At 51.9% G+C, this 27,331-nt stretch overlaps 8 protein-coding genes and 1 non-coding gene across 9 annotated transcripts; 7 read left to right on the top strand and 2 right to left on the bottom strand.

The window, feature by feature from the left end:
• Nucleotides 1–1,146: 1,146 nt before the first annotated feature.
• BO94DRAFT_583012 (phosphoribosylaminoimidazolecarboxamide formyltransferase/IMP cyclohydrolase) lies at nucleotides 1,147–3,247 on the top strand (the record flags this gene model as incomplete). Its single annotated transcript, XM_025615524.1, has 4 exons — nucleotides 1,147–1,165; nucleotides 1,347–1,473; nucleotides 1,555–3,040; nucleotides 3,092–3,247. 4 exons carry the CDS (start codon nucleotides 1,147–1,149, stop codon nucleotides 3,245–3,247), a joined length of 1,788 nt encoding a protein of 595 aa, XP_025470397.1.
• Nucleotides 3,248–4,053: 806 nt separating this feature from the next.
• BO94DRAFT_t92 lies at nucleotides 4,054–4,126 on the top strand. Its single transcript has one exon. It is a non-coding gene; the product is annotated as a tRNA-Asn (tRNA).
• A 949-nt stretch (nucleotides 4,127–5,075) lies between these two features.
• Nucleotides 5,076–5,594, top strand: BO94DRAFT_583011 (uncharacterized protein; the record flags this gene model as incomplete). Its single annotated transcript, XM_025615523.1, has 2 exons — nucleotides 5,076–5,495; nucleotides 5,547–5,594. 2 exons carry the CDS (start codon nucleotides 5,076–5,078, stop codon nucleotides 5,592–5,594), a joined length of 468 nt encoding a protein of 155 aa, XP_025470396.1.
• Nucleotides 5,595–7,337: 1,743 nt separating this feature from the next.
• Nucleotides 7,338–13,361, top strand: BO94DRAFT_564002 (clathrin heavy chain). Its single transcript, XM_025614391.1, has 7 exons — nucleotides 7,338–7,381; nucleotides 7,463–7,544; nucleotides 7,618–7,702; nucleotides 7,754–7,780; nucleotides 7,862–8,233; nucleotides 8,304–12,527; nucleotides 12,618–13,361. The coding sequence occupies exons 3-7, from the start codon at nucleotides 7,649–7,651 to the stop codon at nucleotides 12,972–12,974; spliced, it is 5,034 nt and encodes a 1,677-aa protein (XP_025470395.1). The 5' UTR covers nucleotides 7,338–7,381; nucleotides 7,463–7,544; nucleotides 7,618–7,648; the 3' UTR covers nucleotides 12,975–13,361.
• Nucleotides 13,362–15,333: 1,972 nt separating this feature from the next.
• BO94DRAFT_532565 (pyruvate carboxylase) lies at nucleotides 15,334–19,600 on the top strand. The gene is made up of 2 exons (XM_025611143.1): nucleotides 15,334–19,221; nucleotides 19,282–19,600. The coding sequence occupies exons 1-2, from the start codon at nucleotides 15,751–15,753 to the stop codon at nucleotides 19,387–19,389; spliced, it is 3,579 nt and encodes a 1,192-aa protein (XP_025470394.1). The 5' UTR covers nucleotides 15,334–15,750; the 3' UTR covers nucleotides 19,390–19,600.
• Nucleotides 19,601–19,706: 106 nt separating this feature from the next.
• On the bottom strand, nucleotides 19,707–21,645 carry BO94DRAFT_622004 (putative carboxylesterase). The gene is made up of 4 exons (XM_025617038.1): nucleotides 21,266–21,645; nucleotides 21,174–21,197; nucleotides 20,826–21,104; nucleotides 19,707–20,762 (listed from the first exon to the last, which is right to left on the bottom strand). The coding sequence occupies exons 1-4, from the start codon at nucleotides 21,594–21,596 to the stop codon at nucleotides 19,777–19,779; spliced, it is 1,620 nt and encodes a 539-aa protein (XP_025470393.1). The 5' UTR covers nucleotides 21,597–21,645; the 3' UTR covers nucleotides 19,707–19,776.
• Nucleotides 21,646–23,454: 1,809 nt separating this feature from the next.
• Nucleotides 23,455–23,894, top strand: BO94DRAFT_532562 (uncharacterized protein; the record flags this gene model as incomplete). Its single annotated transcript, XM_025611142.1, has 1 exon — nucleotides 23,455–23,894. A coding segment is annotated over exon 1 (221 nt), but the record flags the coding sequence as incomplete, so codon positions are not given.
• Nucleotides 23,895–24,395: 501 nt separating this feature from the next.
• BO94DRAFT_347768 (60S ribosomal protein uL5) lies at nucleotides 24,396–25,599 on the bottom strand. Its single transcript, XM_025607086.1, has 4 exons — nucleotides 25,521–25,599; nucleotides 25,266–25,413; nucleotides 24,904–25,153; nucleotides 24,396–24,807 (listed from the first exon to the last, which is right to left on the bottom strand). Exons 1-4 carry the CDS (start codon nucleotides 25,521–25,523, stop codon nucleotides 24,681–24,683), a joined length of 528 nt encoding a protein of 175 aa, XP_025470391.1. The 5' UTR covers nucleotides 25,524–25,599; the 3' UTR covers nucleotides 24,396–24,680.
• Nucleotides 25,600–25,702: 103 nt separating this feature from the next.
• On the top strand, nucleotides 25,703–27,169 carry BO94DRAFT_532560 (small nuclear ribonucleoprotein-associated protein). The gene is made up of 6 exons (XM_025611141.1): nucleotides 25,703–25,906; nucleotides 25,998–26,006; nucleotides 26,063–26,134; nucleotides 26,207–26,630; nucleotides 26,688–26,732; nucleotides 26,792–27,169. Exons 1-6 carry the CDS (start codon nucleotides 25,880–25,882, stop codon nucleotides 26,872–26,874), a joined length of 660 nt encoding a protein of 219 aa, XP_025470390.1. The 5' UTR covers nucleotides 25,703–25,879; the 3' UTR covers nucleotides 26,875–27,169.
• Nucleotides 27,170–27,331: the final 162 nt, after the last annotated feature.

Here is a 27,331-nt window from a genome sequence, read left to right as displayed (position 1 = left end):
ACGGCAATGGCTGGTTTATATGATGACTGAATATGACCGGGGATACGATCCTATAACTACGATGAACCTTTTGCAAGCGCTCCGTTGGTCAATATCTGCATGGAATCTTGATTTGAAAGATGATACAATCCGCCACTGCTTTACACGCGCGCTTTCAGATGACACTTATAATCCTATGCCTGACTCTGCTATCCTACATGATTTGACTGCTAGTCTACAGAAGTTGCAGAATACTGCACGGATTCAAGATATGATGCAGCTTGACCAGTTCTTGAATCCTTTAGAAGAGCAGGTTCATGATGCAACTACTGATATTGATGATGTTGTTCTAAGCCAGTACACTGCAGTTGAAGATGAGGTTGAAGAGGATGATGAAATGATAGAGCCTCTACCATTTATATCATCTACTAGGGCCCTGCAGGCATTATATGACCTCCGCTTGTACGAAGAACAACAAAATGATGCTAATCAAGCATCTCTACACTCGCTAGCATGCCAGGAACGTGATATTCTTCGAAGAAAGGTGTTAAACACGCAGCAAAGTGATATTCGTGGCTACTTTAGGTAGAATATTCAATATAAGGAAGACCTCGATATAAGCAATTTGGTGGCGTGTCTCATATAATTGCTTATAACCGTGTTTTACTGTATGCGATAGCGCTAATCCCGCTGGGGTCAAGCCGCGGCCGGCATGGACCCAATCGTTCTCACCCACGGGTTCGAGCTACGACAGCAGGCGGTTAGTAATCGATAGCACCCTGGTCACCCGCCAGGTCCGAAAGCGGCGAAGGACCCCGCGGTGGGACATGGAGGAGAAAATGAGGGAACTTCAGTTTGCAGCGCCTTTTATCGATCGGTAGCAATAGTCGAATCTCTCTTCCATTGTGCAGTCTGCAGTTCAGACGGTGATACCTCAACCTTAGAGGCCTCTGACTATCTTTCCTCCATTAACGCTCCTTCAACTTCCAGGTACGTATGCCTTTTGGTTTTGCTCTTGCTATTGCTCTTGCTCTGTGTGCGGAGCTTCCAGTTGATCGTCCCGAGGGGTTGTGGGGGGGTTTTATTCGACCTGAACAATTTTTCCCTCGTCATCACTCTGACTCTGCTTCTCTGCTCTAGTGACTTCTTCACTGTCGGTATCTCAGGATGTCTCAACAAAAGTCTGGTAAGTCAATTGATTATTTCTGTCTTCTGTCTCTTGCATTTATTTCCCTGATCGGGGATTTCCCAAGGCCTGTCATGTAGTGGGCTTGGTCCGATACCTGTCCCCACAATTTGGCATTTCTGTTACTTGTGAGAATCCAAAGTGTCCGGGGCTGACATCCAATCTCTTATATAACCTATAGCCATCCTCTCCGTCTACGACAAGACTGGACTGCTTGACCTGGCTAAAGGCCTTGTCAAGCACAATGTTCGGCTGCTTGCCTCTGGTGGTACCGCGAGATTGATTCGGGAGGCGGGGTTCCCCGTTGAGTGAGTCACCATATTGTTATGGTCATGACTGGGATTATGCTTCCCTTGGTCTCCCAAGACCTCAAACTGATGGTCGATCAGAGATGTCTCCGCCATCACCCATGCCCCGGAGATGCTCGGTGGCCGTGTCAAGACCCTTCACCCCGCCGTCCACGGTGGTATCCTTGCTCGTGATATCGAGTCTGACGAGAAGGACCTTGCCGACCAGAACATTGCCAAGGTGGACTTCGTGGTCTGCAACCTGTACCCTTTCAAGGAGACCGTCAACAAGGTGAATGTCACCATTGAGGAGGCTGTTGAGGAGATCGATATTGGTGGAGTGACCCTCCTCCGTGCTGCTGCCAAGAACCACTCCCGCGTTACCATCCTCTCGGATCCCCAGGACTACCCTGAATTCCTCAAGGAGCTGGAAGCCGGTGAGATCACCGACATCAGCCGGAAAGCCTACGCTCTCAAGGCTTTCGAACACACCGCAGACTATGATACTGCTATCTCGGGCTTCTTCCGTAAGCAGTATGCGGGAAACGGCGAGAAGTACATGGCTCTGCGCTACGGTACCAACCCCCACCAGAAGCCGGCTTCTGCCTTCACGGCCGAAGGCAAGCTTCCATTCAAGGCCCTGAACGGTGCCCCTGGCTACGTCAACCTGCTTGATGCTCTCAACGCCTGGGCTCTTGTCAAGGAACTCAAGCAGGCGCTGGGCCTCCCCGCTGCGGCCAGTTTCAAGCACGTGTCTCCGGCCGGCGCTGCCGTGGGCGTGCCCTTGAATGAGAAGGAGCGTAAGGTCTACATGGTCGATGACATTGCTGGTATCGAGTCGTCCGGTCTGGCCCAGGCCTATGCTCGTGCCCGTGGTGCCGACCGTATGTCCAGCTTCGGCGACATTCTCGCTCTGAGCGACATCGTCGACGTACCCACTGCTAAGATTGTCTCCCGCGAGGTCTCCGATGGTGTCATCGCTGCCGGCTACACTCCTGAAGCTCTGGCGATCCTTTCGAAGAAGAAGGGAGGCAAGTACCTTGTGCTGCAGATGGATGAGAACTATGTCCCTGCTGCCGAGGAAACCCGTACTCTGTACGGTGTTCAGCTCACTCAGCACCGCAACGACATTGTGATCACCCCCCAGAAGACTTTCAACACGATCATTACCCCCAAGGACCTGAAGGGTCTGCCCGAGGCTGCTCTGCGGGATCTCACCGTGGCAACTATTGCCCTGAAGTACACTCAGTCGAACTCTGTGTGCTACGCTTTGAACGGTCAGGTCATCGGTCTGGGTGCTGGCCAACAGAGCCGTATCCACTGTACCCGTCTGGCTGGTGACAAGGCCGACAACTGGTGGATGCGCTTCCACGACCGTGTGCTCAACATCAAGTGGAAGCATGGCACCAAGCGTCCTGATAAGAGCAACGCTATTGACTTGCTCTGTTCCGGTCAGACTCCTCGTACCGAGGCCGAAAAGGTCGAGTACGAGCGTGTCTTTGAGGAAGTCCCCGCTCCGTTTACCCAGGAAGAGCGCGACTCGTGGCTCCAGAAGTTGGGTGAAGTTGCTGTCTCCTCGGACGCTTTCGTAAGTGCATTTCCCATGCATGCGTGACAAATACTGACTTCAATAACGCAGTTCCCCTTCATTGACAACGTCTTCCGTGCCGCCCGCTCCGGTGTTAAGTATATCGCCGCCCCGAGTGGCAGCCAGAATGACAGTGCTGTCTTCGAGACTTCTGAGAAGCTTGGCATTGTGTTCGTCGAGCAAGGCACTCGTTTGTTCCACCACTAAGCAGTGTATTTTCCTGTTCAGTGGCTCGGGTTTATGTTAAGGCTATTCGCATCATGATGCTCCTGTCTTTCTCATGACTTTATACCTACATCTTCCACGAAAGAAGCTAGGCCTGTAGTAGCGATATCCCAAATTCAAAAGTGACTTCAAGTGACTTCCATCGTGGACTCGGGGTTTGGGAACCCAATGTATGGGGCATAAGGAGGACCTCGCAGTATGCCATAGGATCCTCCTCAAATTCATCACTCAGTGATGCAGTGGGGTTGTCGTATGTGCAGCGCAAGCTGTGGGGAGGAACCATAGATCCTCAGAACATACACTCATACGTGTCAACCTTGCACCACATGGTTACGGGTGATGTGCTCTATTCGCTGTAAAAATAGACCTGTGGCCACAGAATTAAGGACCAGTTCTCTGTTGTTCCTGGCCAATGCATTGACTCGTGAACATGGTTGGAAAAGAACAACTGATATTACATCTTTGGTGAAAGACTAGAGAAATTCGATTCTAGGACTTAATTCTGGGGCTTGGGGATATGATCTAGGCTTCCTGGTTGGGTTGAAAGTGTTCCGTAAACAAAGGTCAAAATGTGCGTCTGCATGCGACCCGGAGCACAAGGAGCTCGCTCATTAAGGCAGTGATGTTATAATGCTTGTCAGTCTCTGAAAGAGTGTCTTAGGTCCCTCAGAAGCATGGCAATTGTACAAAATAGCTTGTTCCCTCATCAAATATTACGTGCAGTTAATAAACCCGCACAGTAATCATTGGTTATATTAAGAAATCCACCTTGATTGTTCTTATCAACACCTCCTATGATTCAGTTGGTAGAGCGCATGACTATTAATCATGAGCTTCGTGGTTCGAATCCGCGTGGGAGTAATCTTATATTTTTTTGCCCCTCCTTCAATTCTATTTAGTATTTACCTCACTACTCTTTTTTACTTTTTTGGTGGGGGCGTTTGGATGCAGTGTCATTTGATCATGGCTGTTCTCATGCAACAAAGAGTTGCAGTTTGTCTAAGCCATCAAGTCGACCCAATGACAATGCAGTAGATTACCTACGGCAACACGCAGGAATGCATCATTCCATATTTTCCGGAACCGCAAACGCAAACTAAAGCAAGCTGCAGGATGCATGCAATCTGCAAGCCGATGCCTCACAGAAAGTCGCCATGCCGGCTGGACTTACGGAGAACTGGATGCTGTGCTCTCTACTTGCTGGAAAGGTGCAGTGTTAATGTAGGCACCCAGAGACCCTATACGTGGGTCCCTTGCTTTACCGGGCATTTGGCATGTGGCCGTAGTACTATGAGGCTGTGGTGAACTTGTGTTCTGCTGAAGTGTTTGTGGTTTAGATTAGTAGTACACAATCCTTTTTCTATGGTATGTGATAGGTTTATATGTTGTTGGAATCTAAGACATATACATTTAGGCTTGGCGTCTACTACATGACACTTGTATAGCAGCATCTAATACAGGCTGTGACAGGCACCCCTTGCTTGAACCGAAGACGGAAAATAGCCCTTCCATTAACCAATCACGACAGAGTAAACTAGCCCAGTGGGTTAATTATCGGGGCTGTTATGTAGTAATATCGAGCGTAGGAAAGAGATTTAGCAGTAATAAGTTGAACGATTAGGCAGACGCGCAAAGGCAAAATTAGGCATCTCTCGCAATACTCTCTTATATAAGTCCGGTTAATTAATATTTCTACCCAACTTCCAACACTACATGTCTGTATTAGGATACTTTTGGTCGGTTGGTCGATCCACTAACACTCTTGATGCGACTTAGATCTATAGTCCTTTGCGTATCATCAACCTTTGCGATGTCGACCATCAGCGCCGATGACAACCCACCTAAATCGCCCGAGCCGCTCTTTCTCGATTATCCAGTTGCGCACGTCCTGAATAAAAGCAGCAGGCGAGCATGGGTGGAGCCGTGGGCTTCCCGGTACTGCGCGGCCGTCTCGGACAAGCGGTACGGAGACGCAATCTGGGCGCGATATAATATGGATGGAAGAACGGTCGATGGCGAATACAAAAGTCTTAGCATGATTGGGGATGGCTCTGTCAAGGAAGTGAGTGTTCCTGTATATGAAATGATCATGGACGACGCCCGGGGGTACGCAAAGAGCAGCCCTGATTGCTATCGGGAGGCACTGTTGCTCTACAATACCACCAGTAGAAGCGACAGTCGGCGGGATATCATCGAAGGATTGAATCAGATTGATACTGGTTCAAGTCTTGTACGTCTGAGTCGTTTTTTATCTGGGAAAACTTAGACTCATATCATCTAGGTGACCTGGGCATTCTCGTCGCTCCGTGGTGTGTTTGGTTTAAATTGATAGCACGTGTACACAATTGGTCAGTGCTGAAAGCGCCCTCTTGAATTGTTTAGCAAACGTCAGCTCACAGTGACGTATGAAATCTGCAGTCTCCCAGAGTCTTGCTTGAGTGTGAAAGGATTTCCGAATGATAGAAGATGCGCTAGGAGCAGAAGCGGAAACGGGAGGGGAGAAAGGAGGAGCTGAAAGGTAGAACTATTTAGCTAGTACACATTAGCGACAGGACCAAGTAACTTTATCAGTGTTGTGTGGTTCAGAACTCCAATCTTTTGCCAGATTGAGGGGAGGCTGGGTGGGCCAACCCCGCTATACTGATTCACCTCTGGAAGCGCGTCTAGAGTTTGATTGTGACAAGGTTGCATGGAGGCAATGGGAAAGAAATCAAAGGGCAGAAACTAACAAAGGATAGGGAGGACAAAGCCTTTATGTGGGTATAATGAAAATAGTGTAACTGGGAAGTCACCGTGGTTTTGAAATTCTATATATCACTACTAGGACTGATAGCGGAATTAATCTGCTACGTGAATTACCTGGCAAAGGCGTTCATTAGAAAAAAAGGGGGAAATAAGGAATAGCCTGATTATGGAATTATTGCCGCTTCAGTCAGGCTCGAAGGGGAAGAAAGATTGATTAGTCGAGGTTGTGTTACCATAGTACATAGTATTATCCTATATCTGACGTCATAGTGTTTATGTCGGAGAAACCGGAGGTTGGGAATACGCAGCAGGTCAGTACACCGTGGTCCAGTACAACTTCCGAGAACCAGTGATGTCTAGTCAATCGCACCAGTCACCAACAGGGTGATCACAAATATTTGCCTAGTGCCTCTTCTATCAAATATGGCTATTTTATCGTTCCAGTTGCGGATTAGTTGCAGCACATTAACCAATCTTGATTCTTGTCTTTTCTTCCCGCAACGAGATAGGATTGTCGGGATGACCCCAACGAGATTCATAAGTGAGTCAAAGGAGACAAAAAGAATGCAAGGCCAGATGACTATAGTAGCACGATTTTACCTCAATGGCCAACATCAGGCGATTCTGTAAGGTCCAAAATCGAGCCTCTATGATGACATATGGGCGACTTTATGTTGGAGGCTCCCAGGTGAAATGGGATTGTTGAAATATCTGCTATGCTCGGAATTGTCTGTCCATCATACTGCTTGAATTGTCTGTCCATATGTGCTTGGCTTGATTGATGCTGTGCGTATAGATCCTATATCGGACTGAGAAGCTAAGTAGCAGTCATATTTTTGAAACGCTATTTGCTAAACCTGGAGCAACAACCCGGATTAACATCCACCTTATCTAGAATAATCAATTTAGAAGAGTTAGACTCTGAAGTGAATTGCTTAACACCCGGGTCTCAAGAACAGCAGCATTCACCTGCTTCCATGGTCGTAGCTTGAGAGACAGCACATCCACTAATAAGTTGTAGAGAAGACACCTGTATACAAAGACCCGATGCCTCCACATGTAGAGCTCGGAGAAAAAAGCAAGCACCCACCAGGCGCAGAGCACACATACTATGCATTACTTTTCAAGCCCACCTGAGTCTCATTCTAATTATAACGTCTGAACCTCTCATCTCTTCCAGGTCGTTTCCAACAAGGCCGTTGGAACCAGGCACCGCCCGGTACCCCTGGTGGCTGCACGTGACGCCACCCCCCATAAGCGACACCTCAGCAACGTGCCGGCCTCCTGAGGTCACTTTCCGCTTCCCCAGTCTCGCCTTCCCATTCCCCAATCCCATTTATCTTACTCTATTCTCTCCTCCGCCCCCCTCACCTCCTCTTTCCTCACCCATACCTTCAATCCTCCTTCCTCGATTTCATTTCCTTTGCTATCCGGTGGATTCCTTTGCGTGGCGTTTTGTTGGGTGGATGAGGTCGTCTTGCGGCCTTAGGTAAATATGGCTCCTCTACCGATCAAGTTTACGGAGCTTCTTAATGTAAGTATTGTCAACCCTCGGTCGTTGAAGCATCTGTGAAATAAGAACTGACAATCATCTCCTACCTCTCTAGCTGACGGCTGCTGAAATTGCGGTATGTGTTGATGCTCAATCGGGCGATTGCCTTACACGCCCAATCCGTGGAGACGCGCCCGCTCGTTCCTCCTAACTGTAGCTGGCCATCTTACTTACGTCTCACTTTCCTGTAGCCGGCATCGATTGGTTTCAACTCATGTGTGAGTAATACCCTTAGAACCCCCTACCTCATGGCCAATGTCGGACACAAAAGCGCTAATGATGATATCACTACTGGACAGACTCTAGAATCAGACCACTTCGTGTGTGTTCGGCAAAAGCTCTCCGAAGAAGATAAACCTCAAGTTATCATAATCAACCTGAAGAACAACAATGAGGTCATCAAGCGACCAATCAATGCGGATAGTGCTATCATGCACTGGAACCGCAACATCATCGCTCTGAAGGCTCAAGGCCGCACAATCCAGATCTTCGACCTGACGGCGAAGCAGAAGCTGAAATCAGCGGTCATGAATGAGGATGTTGTCTACTGGAAGTGGTTCAGTGAGAAGTGCCTGGGCTTGGTGACAGAGTCCTCTGTTTACCACTGGGATGTCTTCGACCCTACCCAGTCCCAGCCTATTAAGGTTTTCGATAGGCTCCCCAATCTGAATGTATGTACATCTGATCTCGCCAGGCGATGGCATTTTCGTACACATACTAACGCGGGTTTTTATCCACCAGGGATGCCAAATCATCAATTACCGGGTTAACGATGACGAGAAATGGATGGTGGTGGTCGGAATCAGCCAGCAGCAAGGTCGCGTTGTGGGCTCAATGCAGCTATTTTCCAAGGATCGTGGGATCTCGCAGTTCATTGAAGGCCACGCAGCTACTTTTGCTTCGATCCGTGTCGAAGGTTCTCCCCTCGAACACAAGCTTTTTACCTTCGCTGTTCGGACGCAAACTGGTGCCAAATTGCAGATCGCCGAAATCGACCATCAGGAGCCAAACCCGAGGTTCCAGAAGAAGGCCGTAGAGGTATACTTCCCTCAGGAGGCGGTCAATGACTTCCCAGTTGCTATGCAGGTCTCCAGGAAGTACGATATTGTGTACCTGGTTACCAAATATGGCTTTATCCACCTCTACGACCTCGAGACCGGTACTTGCATCTTCATGAACCGTATTTCAAGCGAGACGATCTTTACAACTGCCCCTGACTCCGATTCTGCTGGTCTGGTCGGCGTAAACCGCAAGGGTCAAGTTCTGTCGGTCAGTGTCGATGAGGGTACTATCATCCAGTACTTGATGGAGAACCCGGCTATGTCTGGCCTCGCAGTGAAGCTTGCTTCTAAGGCAGGCCTTCCTGGCGCAGACCACCTGTACCAGCAGCAGTTCGACAACCTTGTCGCCCAAGGCAACTACTCTGAAGCCGCCAAGATTGCCGCCAACTCACCCCGTGGTTTCTTGCGCACTCCGGAGACCATTAACCGCTTCAAGAGCGCTCCTCAATCCGGACAGGGGATGTCTGTAATCCTCCAGTATTTCGGCATGCTTTTGGATAAGGGCTCTCTGAACAAGTATGAGAGTGTTGAGCTCGTCCGTCCTGTTTTGCAGCAGAACAGGAAGCACCTTCTTGAGAAGTGGATGCGCGAAAACAAATTGGAAGGCTCAGAGGAACTAGGTGATATTGTTCGGCCATACGACATGAACCTTGCCCTCAACATCTACCTGCAGGCCAACGTCTCGCATAAGGTCATCGCTGGATTCGCCGAGACGGGTCAGTTCGACAAGATCCTCAGCTATTCGAAGCAGGTTGGATACCAGCCGGACTATACCCAGCTGTTGCAGCATATCGTTCGCGTGAACCCCGAAAAGGGTGCTGAATTTGCTTCTCAGCTTGCCAATGAGGAATCCGGTGCTCTCATCGATCTAGAACGCGTCGTGGATGTTTTCCTGTCCCAGAACATGATCCAGCAGGCCACTTCATTCTTGCTAGATGCTTTGAAGGATAACAAGCCCGAGCACGGCCACCTGCAGACACGCCTACTTGAGATGAACCTCATCAATGCTCCTCAGGTCGCCGATGCCATTCTTGGCAATGAGATCTTTACTCACTACGATCGCCCTCGCATCTCTCAGCTTTGTGAGAATGCCGGTCTCATCCAACGTGCGCTCGAGAACACTGACGACCCTGTCGCCATCAAGCGCAACATTGTCTGTACTGACAAGCTGAGCCCCGAGTGGTTGATGAGCTACTTTGGTCGTCTCTCAGTCGAGCAGACCCTTGACTGCATGGACACGATGTTGCAGGTTAATATTCGCCAGAACTTACAAGCGGTCATTCAGATCTGCACTAAGTTCTCCGACCTGTTGGGACCTGCTCGCCTTATTAGCCTGCTCGAGAAGTATCGTACCGCTGAAGGCCTCTTCTTTTACCTTGGAAGTATTGTCAACCTTAGCGAGGACCCCGAGGTTCACTTCAAGTACATCGAGGCTGCCGCTGCTATGAACCAGACCAATGAGGTCGAGCGTATCTGCCGTGAGAGCAACTACTACAACCCGGACAAGGTGAAGAACTTCCTGAAGGAAGCCAAGTTGACGGAGCAGCTCCCGTTGATTATCGTGTGCGATCGTTTCAACTTTGTCCACGATCTGGTTCTCTATCTTTACCAGAACCAACAGTATAAGTCCATCGAGGTGTACGTACAGCGTATCAACCCGTCGCGCGCTCCCGCGGTCGTCGGCGGTCTGCTAGACGTTGATTGCGAAGAGAGCATCATCAAAAACCTTCTTTCCACTGTCGATCCATCCGTGATTCCCATTGATGAACTTGTCTCGGAGGTTGAGAGCAGGAATAGACTGAAATTACTCTTGCCCTTCCTCGAGGCTACTCTTGCCACGGGCAACCAGCAGCAGGCAGTTTACAATGCTCTTGCAAAGATCTACATCGATAGCAACAACAACCCCGAGAAATTCCTCAAGGAGAACGATCTATACGACACCCTCACTGTTGGAAAGTACTGCGAAAAACGTGATCCGAACCTGGCATATATCGCCTACCGCAAGGGACAGAATGATCTTGAACTCATCAATATCACCAACGAGAACGCCATGTACCGTGCTCAGGCTCGCTACCTTGTGGAGCGCGCCGATTCGGAAATCTGGTCCTTCGTTCTCAGTGAAAACAACCAGCACCGCCGTTCACTTGTCGATCAGGTCATTGCAACTGCCGTGCCTGAATCGACCGAGCCCGATAAGGTGTCAGTTGCTGTCAAGGCTTTCCTAGAAGCGGATCTGCCTGGTGAGCTGATTGAATTGCTCGAGAAAATTATCCTCGAGCCCTCGCCATTCAGTGATAACGGCAGCTTGCAGAATCTGCTGATGCTTACTGCGGCCAAGGCTGATAAGGGACGTTTGATGGACTACATCCATCAGCTCAACGAGTTTAGCCCCGACGAGATATCCGAAATGTGCATCTCGGTCGGCTTGTACGAGGAGGCGTTCGAGATCTACAAGAAGGTGAACAACTTCATTGCTGCTGTCAATGTCTTGGTTGAGAACATTGTCAGCATTGACCGTGCACAAGAGTTTGCAGAGCGCGTCGAATTACCGGAGGTGTGGAGCAAAGTTGCCAAGGCCCAGCTGGATGGTCTTCGCGTCTCTGACTCCATCGAGTCCTATATTCGTGCTGGTGATCCCTCGAACTATAATGAGGTTATCGAAACGGCAACACATGCCGGAAAAGACGATGATCTTGTTAAGTATCTTAAGATGGCCCGTAAGACTCTGCGCGAGCCTGCCATTGACACAGGTCTCGCATTCTGCTACGCCCGCCTCGACCAACTTTCGGAGCTCGAGGACTTCTTGCGAACCACCAACGTCGCAGATATCGAGGCATCTGGTGATAAGGCCTACGAGGAAGGCTTCCACCAGGCTGCTAAGATCTTCTACACTAGCATCTCGAATTGGGCTAAGTTGGCAACAACCTTGGTGCACTTGGAAGACTACCAGGCAGCAGTGGAGTGTGCACGCAAAGCCAACAGCGTTAAGGTCTGGAAGCAGGTCAACGAAGCATGTGTCAGCAAAAAGGAATTCCGTCTCGCTCAGATTTGCGGTCTCAACTTGATTGTTCATGCGGAAGAGCTGCAAGACCTCGTGCGCCAGTATGAGCGCAATGGATACTTTGACGAACTTATCGCGGTTTTGGAGGCTGGTCTGGGCCTGGAACGGGCGCATATGGGCATGTTCACTGAGCTGGGCATTGCTCTGTCCAAGTACCACCCCGACCGGGTGATGGAGCACCTCAAGCTCTTCTGGTCTCGCATTAATATCCCTAAGATGATCCGGGCTTGCGAAGACGCAAATCTCTGGCCAGAACTGGTCTTCTTGTACTGCCATTACGATGAATGGGACAATGCTGCATTGGCAATGATGGAGCGTGCTGCCGACGCCTGGGAGCACCACTCGTTCAAGGACATCATTGTCAAGGTGGCCAACCTGGAGATCTACTACCGTGCGCTTAACTTCTACCTACAGGAACAGCCCCTGCTTCTCACCGACCTGCTGCAGGTGCTCACTTCCCGAATTGACGTCAACCGTGTCGTGCGCATTTTCCAGGCTTCGGACAACATTCCCCTAATCAAGCCCTTCTTGCTCAATGTGCAGACCCAGAATAAGAAGGCAGTGAATGATGCCATCAACGATCTGTTGATTGAGGAGGAGGACTACAAGACTCTCCGCGATTCGGTAGATAACTACGACAACTTCGATGCGGTGGCACTTGCCCAGCGACTGGAGAAGCATGATCTCATCTTCTTCCGCCAGGTCGCAGCTAACATCTACCGCAACAACAAGCGTTGGGAGAAGTCGATTGCCTTGTCGAAACAGGACAAGCTCTACAAGGACGCGATCGAGACTTCGGCCATCTCCGGGAAGTCTGAGATTGTCGAGGACCTTCTTCGTTATGTGAGTTCAATCCTGCCTTTTCTTTCTGTCTTTATCTCTTTTCTTTTAGGGTCAATTGTCTCATAAAATCTTTTCTGACTGTGCTCTTAGTTCGTGGACATTGGCAGCCGGGAGTGCTATGTTGGAATGCTGTATGCTTGCTACGATCTCATCCGGCCTGACGTGATCCTGGAGCTCTCGTGGCGCCACGGCCTTCACGACTTCACTATGCCATTTATGATCAACTTCCTGTGTGAACAGACGCGCACAATTGAGATGCTCAAGAAGGACAACGAGGAACGGAAGGCACGGGAAGTGACTCAGAAGACGGAGGAGGACAATACCCCAATTCTGGGTGGCACGCGGTTGATGTTGACCCAGGGCCCGGCTGCGCCGGCGCCAAGTCCCATGGCGTTTGGCCAGGCCAACGGCATCGCTCCACAGGCAACTGGGTTCCGCCCTTTCTAGATCAACGTTTGTTACGCACCCTTGTCATTTTGAATAACACCCTGTATGTATAGCATGAGCGATGGTTGATCTGCTTCCGGGTGAGGGTGGGACACCAGCTATTATTGTGAAGGGATAATGGCTGGATGGGCTCTGTCTGTCGGCTGACGGGCCCGCTGTTTCCGCCCGGTCGGGCTTTGTTACTCTTACTTGATGCTTCTTCCCATCCATTTCATGGATCCGTTTGTATTCCTCTTCTCGACAATTTCCTGCTTATGTCACCTACAACTTTACCCCTCTCGATGTATTTCATAGGCCTTAAAATTCTGTGCATTCAGTCTCCGGGAGATCCTGGGCGGTCACGGGCTTTGTCGTACTTAATTCAATTATACTTGAGATTTGATCCTGATTTGAGATTTGGGTTGTAGTGCAGGCTTGGGGTTTCGGGAATGGAAAGCGAATGATCTACGAATGGATCTCGGCAGATGGCGCCGTCGATGGGGTCAACCCATCACCAAAGACATTTCTTATACTACTCAAAGCAAGGTACTCGGTAGTCTGAGCTGCTAACTCCTACACTAAGCCTAAGTGGCGATCTGGAATCTGGGATCTCGAGATGAAAGCGTTCGGTTGAAAGGAAGGGTCTGGACGCCTGGGTGCCAGGGAAAGGATTTAGCCCCGACTACGGAGGATTGGAGGAACAGCCGAGTTGACAGGCAGGGAGTCAGTGACGTTTCGGGTGGAGGGTTTGCGTGGACGAGGTTGCAGCGATAAGCAATTATCCCGGGGTAACGGACGGATGGAGGAGGGGATACTGCAGCGGAGAGGAGACCGGAGTACGGAGGAGGGTGGATGTAAAGGCTGTTATATATGCAATCCTCCGACGAGGCTCGATTATGGCTTTGAGAGGAAACCCAGACAGGCACTACGATTGGCTCTCTGGAGGAGTAGTCCATACGGCACAAGGAGCCGGAGACGTACCTTATCACATGCCGTTTCATAATCCCAATTATCCGATAATAATTGGGCCAGATTAGGGACTGGCGCACCAGGGGGAGCACCAAGCAGATCTAGAACCGGAGATGTGAGGCCCGGTGTGAGATTTAGGGAAGGCAGGGCTTGTCCCGGCGGGTGGGATTTTCTGCAGCCAGGTCATGGGAACCGGTGGAAACCAGGCTATCGATGGAGTCGCCCATCCACTCCGGCGAGGTCTCACTTTATATGGGCAGATGGGTATCGCTCTCTACTCAATGGGGAAATTGCCCCTCAGATGAAAGCCGAAGAAGGCTGAAAGGCTTACTTAGGAGCTACTGAGCCGACTTGCTGGATACGATAGTTCCTGCTTGACCGAGGTAGATCATATAACTACTACTATGTCCTTAGTAGGTAGCCTGGCCTAGACACCGTCCGCCGGAGCGGGGATGTGCGACGATCGCTGAAGCTGCCAAGCTGATAGATGCACTTTGGATCGGTGCAAAAAGGGCACAATGCAGCTGGGTCACAAAGTACGGATACCGAGCTGGTGTGCTCGGATGATTCTTGCTAGCTTTCTGGATGAAGATCCCCGTCGCCTATCGCCGGAAATGTGGTGGGGAGGGTCTAGGTTCGGTTCGTTTACTGACGGCTGATGATATCAGGGTTGGAGGACCGATGCTGTTAGGTAACCTTGACGAGACGTCGTCGTCCCGCGCGCTGGGATTCAGACGCTGGCCAGAATTAGCCCGAACACCCGAGGTAGCAAGAGAACGCAACGCCTGAACCACCCGATGCAGATTCGGTTATCTTCATGTACAAGCAATCAACGACGGTGATGGGAGACTCGTAAGAAAGTCACTGTATGCAGCTGGTGTTGGCGCGGTACGGGCCATTGAATCACCGTCAGTAGTGAAGATCCAACCTTGGAGGGTGAATCCCCACCAAACTGAAATATGCTTGACAGCCAATTACCCGGACGAACGGAGGCTGCACCGCTGCCCAGGAGAAGCAAAGAAGCAGAAGTGAAAAAAAGGAATGGCAGGACAGCCATGACATCCATGGGTCACCATCCCACATGCTGCAGCCCGGTGTGCCGGTGAGAGTCGAGCGTCTGGGGGGCGCTTACTAGTGCCGTCACGGAATTACAGACCCTCCTCCGGACTGTCGCCACTTCATTATGGCGATAGCTTACCGTCCAGGCCCTGGCGGCGTAACCAGATTACATTACCACCTGCCAATCATGCCGCAGCGTCATCGTTGTCCGGGACCCCCTCCTCCGCCTTGGGTTGTCCTGCCCCTCCGCTCCTCTGCTGCAGCTGCAGCTGCCGTGCAGCCGGGGCCGCATCCAAGTACTTCTATGCCCTCGTCTCCTCCCCTTCTCCAACTTCCTCCCCTCCTGCTTTATTTTAAATCCTTCTCTTTCTCCTCGAGTGATCCTCCCATCCCAAAGACCATCCTCATCCTCTCTTTCTCCTTCCCTCGGGTGAGTAGCCGATCCCCAATTGAGCTTCCTAATCCTCCCACTCTTTCCCCGCGCTTTCCCTCACCCTCCCGTTCCGCAACCGGGCCTTTTTCTTCCCCGGAAGCACCTTCTCCCCAGGTGACTCATTCATCACTTCAACTCCATTTCTGGCTTGCTTTTATTCCGAGCGCTATTGGTTCAATCGGCTAACTCGTGTATTAAATTCCCTTCTTTCCCAGCCCCTGTGCCTTCTCTCTTCCTAGAACCTCTTGAATAGCTTCATCCCCCCTCCCTTCCATCTCCCCTCCTCCCTTCCTCTTCCCCCACCTCCTATCTTTCCATCCTTATCACATATTCGCCATGGCTGCCCCCCGTCAGCCCGAGGAGGCGGTCGATGACGTCGAGTTCATCGATGACCACCATGACCACCACCGGGACTCCGTCCACACCCGTCTGCGTGCCAACTCGGCCATCATGAAATTCCAGAAGATCCTCGTCGCCAACCGTGGTGAAATTCCCATTCGTATTTTCCGGACGGCCCACGAGCTGTCCCTGCAGACCGTTGCTGTCTACTCGCACGAGGACCGTCTCTCCATGCACCGTCAGAAGGCTGACGAGGCATATATGATCGGCCACCGCGGCCAATATACCCCGGTCGGAGCCTACCTGGCCAGTGATGAGATCGTCAAGATTGCTCTTGAGCATGGCGTGCACCTGATCCACCCCGGTTATGGTTTCCTGTCCGAGAACGCCGACTTCGCCCGCAAGGTCGAGGCGGCCGGCATGGTCTTTGTCGGCCCCACCCCCCACACTATCGATAGCCTCGGTGACAAGGTCTCCGCCCGTCAGCTGGCCATGCGCTGTGAGGTGCCCGTCGTGCCCGGTACCCCCGGCCCAGTCGAGCACTTTGAGGAGGTCAAGGCCTTCACCGACACCTACGGCTTCCCCATCATTATCAAGGCCGCCTTTGGAGGTGGTGGCCGTGGTATGCGTGTCGTCCGCGACCAGGCCGAACTGCGTGATTCCTTCGAGCGTGCTACCTCTGAGGCCCGCTCTGCCTTTGGCAATGGCACCGTCTTCGTCGAGCGTTTCCTCGACCGCCCCAAGCACATTGAAGTCCAGCTCCTGGGTGACAACCACGGCAACGTTGTGCACCTGTTCGAGCGTGACTGCTCCGTTCAGCGTCGCCACCAGAAGGTCGTTGAGATTGCGCCGGCCAAGGACCTGCCTACTGATGTCCGTGACAGCATCCTGGCTGATGCCGTCAAGCTGGCCAAGTCCGTCAACTACCGCAATGCCGGTACCGCAGAGTTCCTGGTCGACCAGCAGAACCGCTACTACTTCATCGAGATTAACCCTCGCATCCAGGTCGAGCATACCATCACGGAGGAGATCACCGGTATCGATATCGTTGCCGCTCAGATCCAGATCGCTGCAGGCGCTACACTGGAACAGCTGGGCTTGACCCAGGACCGCATCTCCACTCGCGGGTTCGCTATTCAGTGCCGTATCACCACCGAGGACCCGTCCAAGGGGTTCTCTCCCGACACTGGTAAGATCGAGGTCTACCGTTCTGCCGGTGGTAATGGTGTCCGTCTGGATGGCGGAAACGGTTTCGCCGGTGCCATCATCACTCCTCACTACGATTCCATGCTGGTCAAGTGTACCTGCCGCGGTTCCACCTACGAAATCGCCCGCCGTAAAGTCGTTCGTGCCCTGGTTGAATTCCGTATCCGTGGCGTGAAGACCAACATCCCCTTCCTTACCTCCCTGCTGAGTCACCCCACGTTTGTGGACGGTACCTGCTGGACCACTTTCATTGACGACACCCCCGAGCTGTTTGCCCTCGTCGGCAGTCAGAACCGTGCTCAGAAGCTGTTGGCGTACCTGGGTGACGTGGCTGTCAATGGGAGTAGTATTAAGGGTCAGATGGGCGAGCCCAAGCTCAAGGGCGATATCATCAAGCCCGTCCTTCTCGACGAGGCAGGCAAGCCCATTGATGTCTCTGCCCCCGCTACTAAGGGATGGAAGCAGATCCTGGACCAGGAGGGTCCCGAGGGTTTTGCCCGCGCTGTGCGTGCTAACAAGGGCTGTCTGATCATGGACACTACCTGGCGTGACGCCCACCAGTCGCTGCTGGCAACTCGTGTGCGTACCATTGACCTCCTGAACATCGCCCACGAGACAAGTCATGCCCTGGCCAACTCTTACAGTTTGGAATGCTGGGGTGGTGCCACCTTCGACGTTGCCATGCGTTTCCTGTACGAAGACCCCTGGGACCGCTTGCGCAAGCTGCGCAAGGCCGTCCCCAACATCCCCTTCCAGATGTTGCTGCGTGGTGCCAACGGAGTTGCCTACTCCTCCCTCCCCGACAACGCCATCTACCACTTCTGTAAACAGGCCAAGAAGTGCGGTGTTGACATCTTCCGTGTCTTTGATGCCCTCAACGATGTTGACCAGCTTGAGGTCGGTATCAAGGCCGTCCACGCCGCTGAGGGTGTTGTCGAGGCCACCATTTGCTACAGTGGTGACATGCTGAACCCCAACAAAAAGTACAACCTCCCTTACTACTTGGACCTCGTGGACAAGGTTGTCCAGTTCAAGCCCCATGTCCTGGGTATCAAGGATATGGCTGGTGTGCTGAAGCCCCAGGCTGCTCGCCTGCTGATCGGCTCCATTCGCGAGCGCTACCCCGATCTTCCCATCCACGTGCACACTCACGACTCTGCTGGAACTGGTGTGGCGTCCATGATTGCTTGCGCGCAGGCCGGTGCTGATGCTATCGATGCTGCCACGGACAGCCTTTCCGGCATGACCTCCCAGCCCAGCATTGGTGCTATCCTCGCATCTCTCGAGGGAACAGAGCAAGACCTTGGTCTCAACGCTGCCCAGGTGCGCGCTCTTGATACCTACTGGGCGCAGTTGCGTCTGCTCTACTCGCCATTTGAGGCGGGTCTGACGGGTCCCGACCCCGAAGTGTACGAGCACGAAATCCCCGGTGGTCAGTTGACCAACCTTATTTTCCAGGCCAGTCAGCTTGGTCTGGGTCAGCAGTGGGCGGAAACGAAGAAGGCCTACGAAGCTGCAAATGACCTGTTGGGCGATGTCGTCAAGGTCACTCCGACTTCCAAGGTGGTCGGTGACCTGGCCCAGTTCATGGTCTCGAACAAACTGAGCGCTGAAGATGTTGTTGCTCGCGCAGGCGAGCTTGACTTCCCTGCCTCCGTGCTGGAATTCCTCGAGGGTCTCATGGGCCAGCCCTACGGTGGATTCCCCGAGCCCCTGCGCTCGCGCGCTCTGCGCGATCGTCGCAAGCTTGAGAAGCGTCCTGGTCTCTACCTGGAGCCATTGGACCTGGTCAATATCAAGAGCCAGATCCGGGAAAAGTTTGGTGCTGCCACCGAGTACGACGTGGCCAGTTTTGCGATGTACCCCAAGGTCTTCGAGGACTACAAGAAGTTCGTCGCGAAGTACGGTGATCTGTCCGTCTTGCCCACGCGTTACTTCTTGGCCAAGCCCGAGATCGGCGAGGAATTCCACGTTGAATTGGAGAAGGGTAAGGTGCTGATCCTCAAGTTGTTGGCCATCGGTCCCCTCTCTGAGCAGACCGGTCAGCGTGAGGTCTTCTACGAAGTCAACGGTGAGGTTCGTCAGGTCAGTGTCGACGACAAGAAGGCGTCCGTCGAGAACACGGCCCGCCCTAAGGCTGAGCTGGGCGACAGCAGCCAGGTCGGTGCTCCTATGAGCGGTGTGGTCGTTGAGATCCGTGTCCACGATGGCTTGGAAGTCAAGAAGGGCGACCCGCTTGCAGTCCTGAGCGCCATGAAGATGGTATGTGTATATCCCAACCAACTAACACAGTTTGCTTGATCTGCTGCTAACGTTCTCTAGGAAATGGTTATCTCGGCCCCCCACAGCGGCAAGGTCTCCAGCTTGCTGGTCAAGGAAGGTGACTCGGTCGATGGCCAGGATCTCATCTGCAAGATCACCAAGGCTTAGAGTAACGCCGTTACGAAGAGTCAACGAACTGAAAAAGCTAATGCCGAGGTTGATGTCTACAACGGGCGTGATGCTGTCCATGTTGAACAAGGACTGCATGTTTGATATTTAGATTAGAGCGTTTGCTATGCTTATGAATTATTTTGGGCTGGGCTTGGGTTATGTCCATTACGTTTCTCATTTTTATTCATGGTTGTGAAGGACTTTTTTTCCGCAAAATGAATGGCCGACTGATTTACATACTACTTCTACTTCAACGTATGGGTAAGCCACCATAACCTTAGGCAGATTTACTATGACATACCAGTATGGGAAATCTCGATATACATGCAGTGCATACAAGTGTTCTAAATCATCCCACTAAATTAAAGGCCTGCGTGGACCTCTCTAGAGTTTCGCGTTAGTGGCATCCGGCTCGCCCACCTCACACAACGCCTTCCAGACGCGCATTGCCTCATTCCATAACATATCCTGCACAACCTGGACCGACCCATCAGGTTTCAGGGTCCTCAATTCTCGATGGTTAGTCGTTCCCCACTGAATGTCCGCTTCACCATGGACGAACTTGATGAAGGGGTCGATCAGGGCACGTCGGACGATGGTCTTTTCCTCAGGCTCAAGCATTTCCCCATTGCCCCAGAACCAGATATACTGATCGGTGGCGTGGGTGACATCCCAGCTAGGTGGGATAGTCGTGTCCGCGCACTTGACCCGATACTCAATGCGGTAGCGATAGAGTAGATGAGACGCTCCACCACTGGCGAGGGAGTGGATCAGTCCCCGTTGCATATGGTGGACTTGCATATTGGCGTAGATCCGGCCGAATGCATCGTTATCCCAGTTCTTGCAACAGGCTGGCAACTTGCCGTCCGGGTAGTGGAGGTTGATGATGGTGTCAACTACGGGACGGGGGTAGTCGGCTAGGAGTCTTTGGCGAAGAGATGGGAGTGTGTTCTGGGGAGGGAACCAGGCTGCATAGAGGTGGCGTTCATCGCGGCATTCGCCGAGAATAATACGGACGTTTCGGGCGGAGACTTTACGTGCGAATTCGCCGTTGTCCAAGGATTTGAAGAGAGTGGGCTGGATGAATACCGAGTCGGAAGTGGGGCGGTATTGGTGGATTTCGACGCTCGTGGCAGCGGAGATGAGGGTCTCTGATGGGATAGCGCGGAGTCGGGAGAGCTTCTCGGTCCAGGAGAGAGATGCGGGGATATCAAGGGCTGAGAGGAGTTGGTTGAATTGTACTTGTGCTGATGCTGGGTTCTTGGGCTGGACAGCGGCTGCGTTGGACCAGATGCAGGCTCGTTTGATGATGGCTTGGTCGTCTGGGAATTGGAGGTCGTAGGCTAGTTGGTAGAACGTGGAGTATGCACCTGACGGTGTGGTTAGGTTAGGATGGTGAGTTCTGCTTTTGGGAGAGGAATTGAAAAACTCACCAGCTGAGTATCCGGAGACGGTGACTTGGGAAGGATCGCCTCCGAAGAGACCAATGTTGTCTCTGGTCCATTCGAGGGCTTGACGTTGGTCCCAGAACCCATAGTTGCCTACCGTTTCCCCAACCGAGAAGGCGTCTTTCTCAATCTCCGAGGAGTATAGAAACCCAAAGACATTCAAACGGTAGGCAGGTACAACGACGATGGCATTGAGACCAGCATCACCTAGTAGGGCTGCAGCCGAGAATCCGTTTGGGTGACCAAATTGTAGCCAACCGCCGTCTAGATGTGCAAGTTATTAGGATGTTGTTCTGAAATATGTCTCAGGATATTCAGAGAGGGTGCGCATACGGATGAAAAAAAGGACCGGCCACCCTAGGGGGACACTTTGTTAGCTTCATCTGTTTCGCGCAATAATTGACCGTCATCATCTTGACACTTACCGCCCTTAGGGGGTTCACCCAAAGGTACCCATACAGTGGATTCAAAACAATCCTCGGTGTACCCCTTGGTGTAGGAACGATTCATGAAGCTGGGTTGTGGACAGACCCCAGTATCTCCATCGCAGGAAGCGGGTTGGTCTTTCGTGCCGTAGGAATAGGATTCAGGAAGCTTCAGAGCCTTCCGCCATCTCTCAAGAGGAGGTAGTGCATACCGTACGCCCCCAAAGTAATGACAAAGCGGCTTGTCAGTTGCTTTTGAGTGCAGCGTGACGCCCTGAACGTAGCCACGGTGACCTAGTGATTTTAAATAGGGATGCTGAAAAGTCTCCATGTCTGTTGTTGTGGTCCGGAAAATTCTAGTACGAATGATGGGGGGTCTTGGGAGCTATTTGAATCTCTCAGGAACTAGGTAGGTGTCGGAGGGAGTAATACGCGAGGCCCAATGGCTTGATATAGACTTGGGAAGGTTGATCCTGAGCTACTGGATCCCCGCACGAAGGGTGCCTGTCTCCTTGCCTTTTCGGGCCGTCAAGATATATAGATAAGGATCCTGATAGGAGCCGAAACGATAACAAGTGGTGGGGAATAAAGAGGAAATTCAGCGAATCCCATGGGGATTGGCAGGAAGGTTAAATCGTCGGCAAATATAGCCTATGGCGTGATGGAACATCACCGGACAAGAAAGGGGATTCGGACACCGAAGGATGATAAATGGTAGGATAGATCGAAGCGGCCTGCGGGGAAATCCGAGGTCATTCCGCGTCGGCCCCAGATTTGAACACCGTGTACTGCCTGAGGCACCTAACCATTGGTCCATTTTGGAGACAGGCGATCGGAACATTTCAACTCCCCCCCTCTCACGCCCCTCCTGATGCTCCCTCTCTCTGCGAAATTCAGGTTGACTCTCACAAAGTACCGCCTGACGGTCCAAGATTCGGAATCAATTCGTTTTACAGCACTGTTTCGCTGTATGTTAGGTTGACCCAGCATGACCAACAGGTGCAAATAACAGTTGATCAGTCCATTAACCTCTCATGGCGGAGAACCCGATATCCCACATGGTACACACAGTACATCGGCTGACGCTGCTTCACGTGAAAAGGATATGTTAGTCTACATTGCCTCTCTCAGTCTCTGCACGGTCGAGACACTCTGCGATCCCCGCATTTGTCAAAACACCTGACGTCAGCTGTCATGGCGATAGTCTATCGGCAACACGATCAAAGAATGCACATGGTTCCATTGGATAATCTTCAGTCGGATGAGCTGATTAATTCTACAGTCCTATGACTCTCTGGCACACCATCCGTGGATCGAGCCGATCGATTACCCAGAGACGATGAATCATTGCCGTCGCCAAAGAAGCTTTTGCATTCCTATGGCTGGGATTCCCAAGCCATCACAGGCCATCATTGGTTAATGCCCGTACTTTTGCCCCCCCAGACCTATGGGATCTTCCCTGGCGCGTCATCATAGCCAGGGTTTCACAGCGTTCGGGGGTGGTTGACTTACCCCTCTCTTTCCTTGGGTTTCCCATATAACGAGCTGCTGTCGTCCCAGATAATCGCACTGATCATTGAAATTGCATTCTATACCGATAGATTACCAAAAACAAGTTAACCGGTAAGTAGAAGTCTTGATTTCAGGCCCGTCCCCTCCTATCTCTATCGGTCTGGGCTCGTTTCCTTCTATGTTTCGTTGTCAAAATGGCTTCGGGACCCTCGGATCCATGATGAAAGTTCTATGTCATTCATTGTCCTTCGTGAGAGTTCGCTACTATTTTTCCGCGTTGGATGCCTTCAGTTTCCCCGTGTTTCGTCCCATGTCCCACTCATATAATCTCCCCACGTCAACTTACGAAGAACGCAGTTAATTCTGCTCCTTCGATCTCGAACGAGAACCAAGAATATAAGACAAGAGTGAAAGATGAGCGACCAGCAGCCCCAGTCTCCCCGTCATTGGCATGGAACCGTCGGTGACCGCTACGAGCACCATAATGTCTGGGTGCGCGGCGGTCCTCCCCAGACCTACCGTCGCCCCTCGATTCCCAGTACCACCGAGGCCACTGCTGCTAGACCTGACATTACCGACAGACGTGTATGTCTGAACAGTTTTGTCATTGTCAATCCAAGAATGATGCTTGAGGTCATTTACCTAGATCAGTGCTAACTAGCCTTTCTATATCAAAGGGCTCCAACTCATCAGACATGTCTTCCAACTCGGCCAACGCGGGCAACAGCCCTCCTAGTATTGGAGATAGGAGACGGTCGAGCGGCCATGGCCCCTCGAGCCTGTTCGAGAGTTTGACAAGCCAGAAGCGCAACTCTACGGACCAGACGTTCAATACACGTCGCGAAAGCTGGAATGAGCAGGGTCAGCAAGGTGGATTCTTCTCGAAGTGGTGGGATGGATATACGAGAGGTGGTAAATAGTTTCAAGTAATCATGCCTGTGATGCGTTGCTAGTTTGGGACATGCATCAAAAGATTATGAGGGATCTCTGCAACCGTGATTTGAGAATTCGAATGAGGATAGCGGGTAGGAAGCGTGAGATATACTGATGTTATCTGGATGACAAAGTTTGATTGCATGTACGTATGATGAAAGTTATGAAATGTCAATAAATCTGGTGAAATCATTACTTGATGACATGCTTGAGTATAATGGAAGCACTATATAGTATTCCATTAATGGGCGTGGGGTTGAGCGGTCGCAGAACTGAGTCTCACATGTGGGTTCCAAGGATGGCGTCTGCTCTTCTATCCACACGAGGTCGACGTAGATGAATGTGGCTTGTGCAGTAGCGCTAGGCCCGAAATCAGACGTTTGGCAGGCGTCGATTGCCCCGTTAGACATTTGACTAGGAAGATCCGGGGTAATAATGGGCTAGTAGCCCGATCGGATATTAGCTGGTCTGGCTACGAATCGGCCGGCTTATCTACTGACCAGGTATCTCTACAATATCTAGACTGAGATAGAGCAGGGTCTGACACCCGTGCTCTTGGATCCCTTAGATGGAACGCCCGAGAGTATGCCGAAGGCAGATCTTGGGCGAGAAAACACTCAATCTCGGAGCAGAGACGAGTTTCAGGCCAAATGCACGCGATGACACCACCATAAAGATGGTACATGCGGCAAGCAGAGCAAATGCATCATGGGATACTTTTCATCAATGGTTATGCGGAAATCATCACCCTTTGTGAAGCCTTCATTGTGAAAAGTGGATGCGTATGAAAAATTTGGGAATTTGATATCTCTAACACGCCTAACATCATGCCGTGGTAGAAAAGCCATATTGCAGAGCAGAGCGACAATGATTTTCAAAAACGCCTGCCTCTTTTCTGACCATTTTTGATCGCTTCATCATAAACACAACCCCGGAGCTTTCACTCCTGAAGACCCCGTGAATGAGGCATTTACCGGACAATACCGTCGAAGCGGTTCTTGAACCACTTGACAGTCTCGTTCTGGTTGATACGGTGCTGGGAGCCGATTCTGGCCTTGCAGCGGCGGCGCTTAGCGACACGCTCACCGGGGCGGGTCCTATTATCCCTTGTCAGTTCCTGATGCTTGCCTTGTTCTGGTCGAATCCGATGGATCTGCTGATCCAGTCCGTTGAAGAGCTCGGAAAGCACTCACATGCAGCAGTAGAAGTCCATGCCGTAGATACCGATACCGGGGTCGTACTTGATACCGAGATCGATGTGCTCGGAGATACCGAAACCGAAGTTACCGGTCTCGGAGAAGTTGCGCTTGCGCAGCTCGTACTCCTTGACCTTGAGACCACGCTCGAGGATCTCCTCAGCCTTGGGGCCACGGACGGTAACGTGGACGGAGATCTTCTCGTTACGACGGATACCGAAGGTACGGACGGTGTAACGGGCCTTGCCTAAAAGTTGTATCTCCCATCAGCCATCCCATTCCATAGCCTTGTTGAAAAGTCCTCATCGTTTGCTTCGTTTTTCGACGTCCTTGTATTCATCGGGATCGGGCGTTCTTACTGTAGACCGGAGTCTGACCGCTCAGCTGCTCGAGCACCTTGGCAGCGCGGGTAAGTCTGTCACCAGACTCGCCGACGGAGATGTTGAGCACGAGCTTCTGGATGCGCAGCTCGCGCATAGGGTTGGCGGTCTTGTCCTTAGCTTCCGACTGCATGGCGACAAAATGTTAGAAAAAAGTTTTGTTTGGAATTTTCGGAAAATCGAGAATCGAGGCTATATCAGGGCTGGAAGGTGAGATGGCGATGGGCAACATACCATGGCGACTGCTTTTGGCGTGAATTGGTCGACTGGTTGAAAAGAAGAAAGTCAGGATCGAAAAGTGTGTAAAAGGGAAGTGTGTGGGTTGGAAGTGGGAAGCGAGAGCCCTTAGTGGCTTGGCGCCGTCGTTTGGCGCTAAGCCGCAGAGCCGCGCCTCATGGACCTCCGACCCGTAGCAAGTCGAGCTGGTGCCGCTTGGAGAAAGTCCTACGGAAGACCTCGACCGACCTTCACCCCGGGCGCGACAGCTCTAGAAGGAAAAAGTGACGATTACGTAGGAGATTCCCCTCTTCTACCATCTCACGCTATATTCTTTGGTTCTCTCAAGTCGCATTCGTGCGCATTCATAGCCCAGAATGGCGGCCAATAAGCAAGGCAAGATGGTAAGTTGATTTGATCCTTCCCATTGCTGTTGATATCAGCTTGGACACCTCACTCAATACGCGTGGCTAACTCTTCCCTCCCTCTTTACAGCAAAACCTCGTAAGTGACTGATGATACTCGTCCTGCCCGCGCCGCATACCTAACGTTTTCTGCAGATCAACTATCGGATGAGAGTTACCTTGAACGATGGCCGACAGATGACGGGACAGATGCTGGCGTTCGATAAGGTACATATCCTCAGGACTTCACAGGTCACTCGTTTCCTTTGTTAGCTTGTTCGCTGACTCAAACGCATGTAGCATATGAACCTCGTCCTCGCCGACACAGAAGAATTCCGTCGCGTCAAGCGCAAATCTAAGCCCGCCGCCGGCTCGACCAGCGCCCCTCTCGTCGAAGCGGAAGAAAAGCGAACCCTTGGCCTTACCATCGTGCGCGGTACTCATGTCGTCTCCTGCTCCGTTGATGGACCTCCCCCCGCCGATCCCTCTGCCCGACTTGGTACTGCCGGTCCCGGCGCTGCTGCCGCGGCTGTCACTCTCGCTGCTGGCCCTGGAATTAGCAAACCCGCTGGACGTGGTCTGCCGGTTGGCCTGGGTGGCCCTGCTGCAGGTGTTGGTGGACCTCCTCCTCCGCCTGGCGGCTTCCCTGGCTTCCCTCCGGGTGGTTTCCCTGGAGCCCCGCCTCCGGGATTCGCTGGCCGTGGAGGTGCCCCAGGTGGACCTCGTAAGCTCACACGTCTAATCTCGATGATTGAACCTGGTTACTGACCTAGAATCCCAGCTGGCTTCGCCCCACCACCGGGATTCGCGCCCCAGGGTGCTCCTCGTAAGTATCTCACGTACCACGTGCTACGATGTATTGAGCTGACTAGGATGCTGTTGCAGCGGGCGCTTTCCAACCTCCTCCGGGATTCCAGCCTCCCGGTCAGGGACGGGGCTTCCCTCCCCCCGGCTTTGGTGGACGGTGATTTGAAATATGCACGACATGATGGCTTGGTGTCTAGCCATAACACAAGCATGGCAGATACTTCGAATTACGACCCATGCAACAACATTTACTCCCTATTCGTCGCCAACTTGACGAACCTCAAGCGAATAGGCATAGCACCCCGAGTTTTACCAGGCAAGGCGTTGCGGCGTGTGCGGATGCAGGGAATGCCCTGACAAAAGAAAAGGTCGACCGAAAAGGCTAGGACCGACAGAAGTAATGCTAGATATATTTCAAGCACTCAATTGTACTAGTGAAACCCCATGACGCTCGGAAGTTTCGAATTTCTTTTCTATTGTAGGCCATACTTATACCCTAGAGACTGGATACTGTATCTAGCTGCAGGTGTAAGTTCAGGATAAGCACTACCAATGACCGAGCAGGGACATGGTGCACGTGACCGTCTCCGGTAGCTCCGCCCGGCGCGGACTGCAGGT

The sequence above is a fragment of the Aspergillus sclerotioniger genome (assembly GCF_003184525.1).
Source record: "Aspergillus sclerotioniger CBS 115572 chromosome Unknown BO94scaffold_6, whole genome shotgun sequence".
Lineage (NCBI taxonomy): Eukaryota > Fungi > Ascomycota > Eurotiomycetes > Eurotiales > Aspergillaceae > Aspergillus > Aspergillus sclerotioniger.
Note: the sequence above shows the minus strand (reverse complement) of the source record. Positions and strands in the feature narration are given on the sequence as shown.

Excerpts from the sequence above, each read along its gene's own strand:
- BO94DRAFT_564002 (XM_025614391.1), top strand. The coding sequence starts at position 7,649 with ATGCTCAATCGGGCGATTGCCTTACACGCCCAATCCGTGGAGACGCGC. Across the intron at positions 7,781-7,861 it reads CGATTGGTTTCAACTCATGT|ACTCTAGAATCAGACCACTT; the intron begins GTGAGTAATACC and ends ACTACTGGACAG. Across the intron at positions 8,234-8,303 it reads ATAGGCTCCCCAATCTGAAT|GGATGCCAAATCATCAATTA; the intron begins GTATGTACATCT and ends TTTATCCACCAG.
- BO94DRAFT_532565 (XM_025611143.1), top strand. The coding sequence starts at position 15,751 with ATGGCTGCCCCCCGTCAGCCCGAGGAGGCGGTCGATGACGTCGAGTTC. Across the intron at positions 19,222-19,281 it reads TCCTGAGCGCCATGAAGATG|GAAATGGTTATCTCGGCCCC; the intron begins GTATGTGTATAT and ends AACGTTCTCTAG.
- BO94DRAFT_622004 (XM_025617038.1), bottom strand. The coding sequence starts at position 21,596 with ATGGAGACTTTTCAGCATCCCTATTTAAAATCACTAGGTCACCGTGGC. Across the intron at positions 21,105-21,173 it reads GCCGGTCCTTTTTTTCATCC|ACGGCGGTTGGCTACAATTT; the intron begins GTATGCGCACCC and ends TTGCACATCTAG. Across the intron at positions 20,763-20,825 it reads CGTCTCCGGATACTCAGCTG|GTGCATACTCCACGTTCTAC; the intron begins GTGAGTTTTTCA and ends CCACACCGTCAG.
- BO94DRAFT_347768 (XM_025607086.1), bottom strand. Across the intron at positions 25,154-25,265 it reads CGGTCAGACTCCGGTCTACA|GCAAGGCCCGTTACACCGTC; the intron begins GTAAGAACGCCC and ends TACAACTTTTAG. Across the intron at positions 24,808-24,903 it reads ATGGACTTCTACTGCTGCAT|GACCCGCCCCGGTGAGCGTG; the intron begins GTGAGTGCTTTC and ends AAGGGATAATAG.
- BO94DRAFT_532560 (XM_025611141.1), top strand. The coding sequence starts at position 25,880 with ATGGCGGCCAATAAGCAAGGCAAGATG. Across the intron at positions 26,135-26,206 it reads AGATGCTGGCGTTCGATAAG|CATATGAACCTCGTCCTCGC; the intron begins GTACATATCCTC and ends AAACGCATGTAG. Across the intron at positions 26,733-26,791 it reads CGCGCCCCAGGGTGCTCCTC|CGGGCGCTTTCCAACCTCCT; the intron begins GTAAGTATCTCA and ends ATGCTGTTGCAG.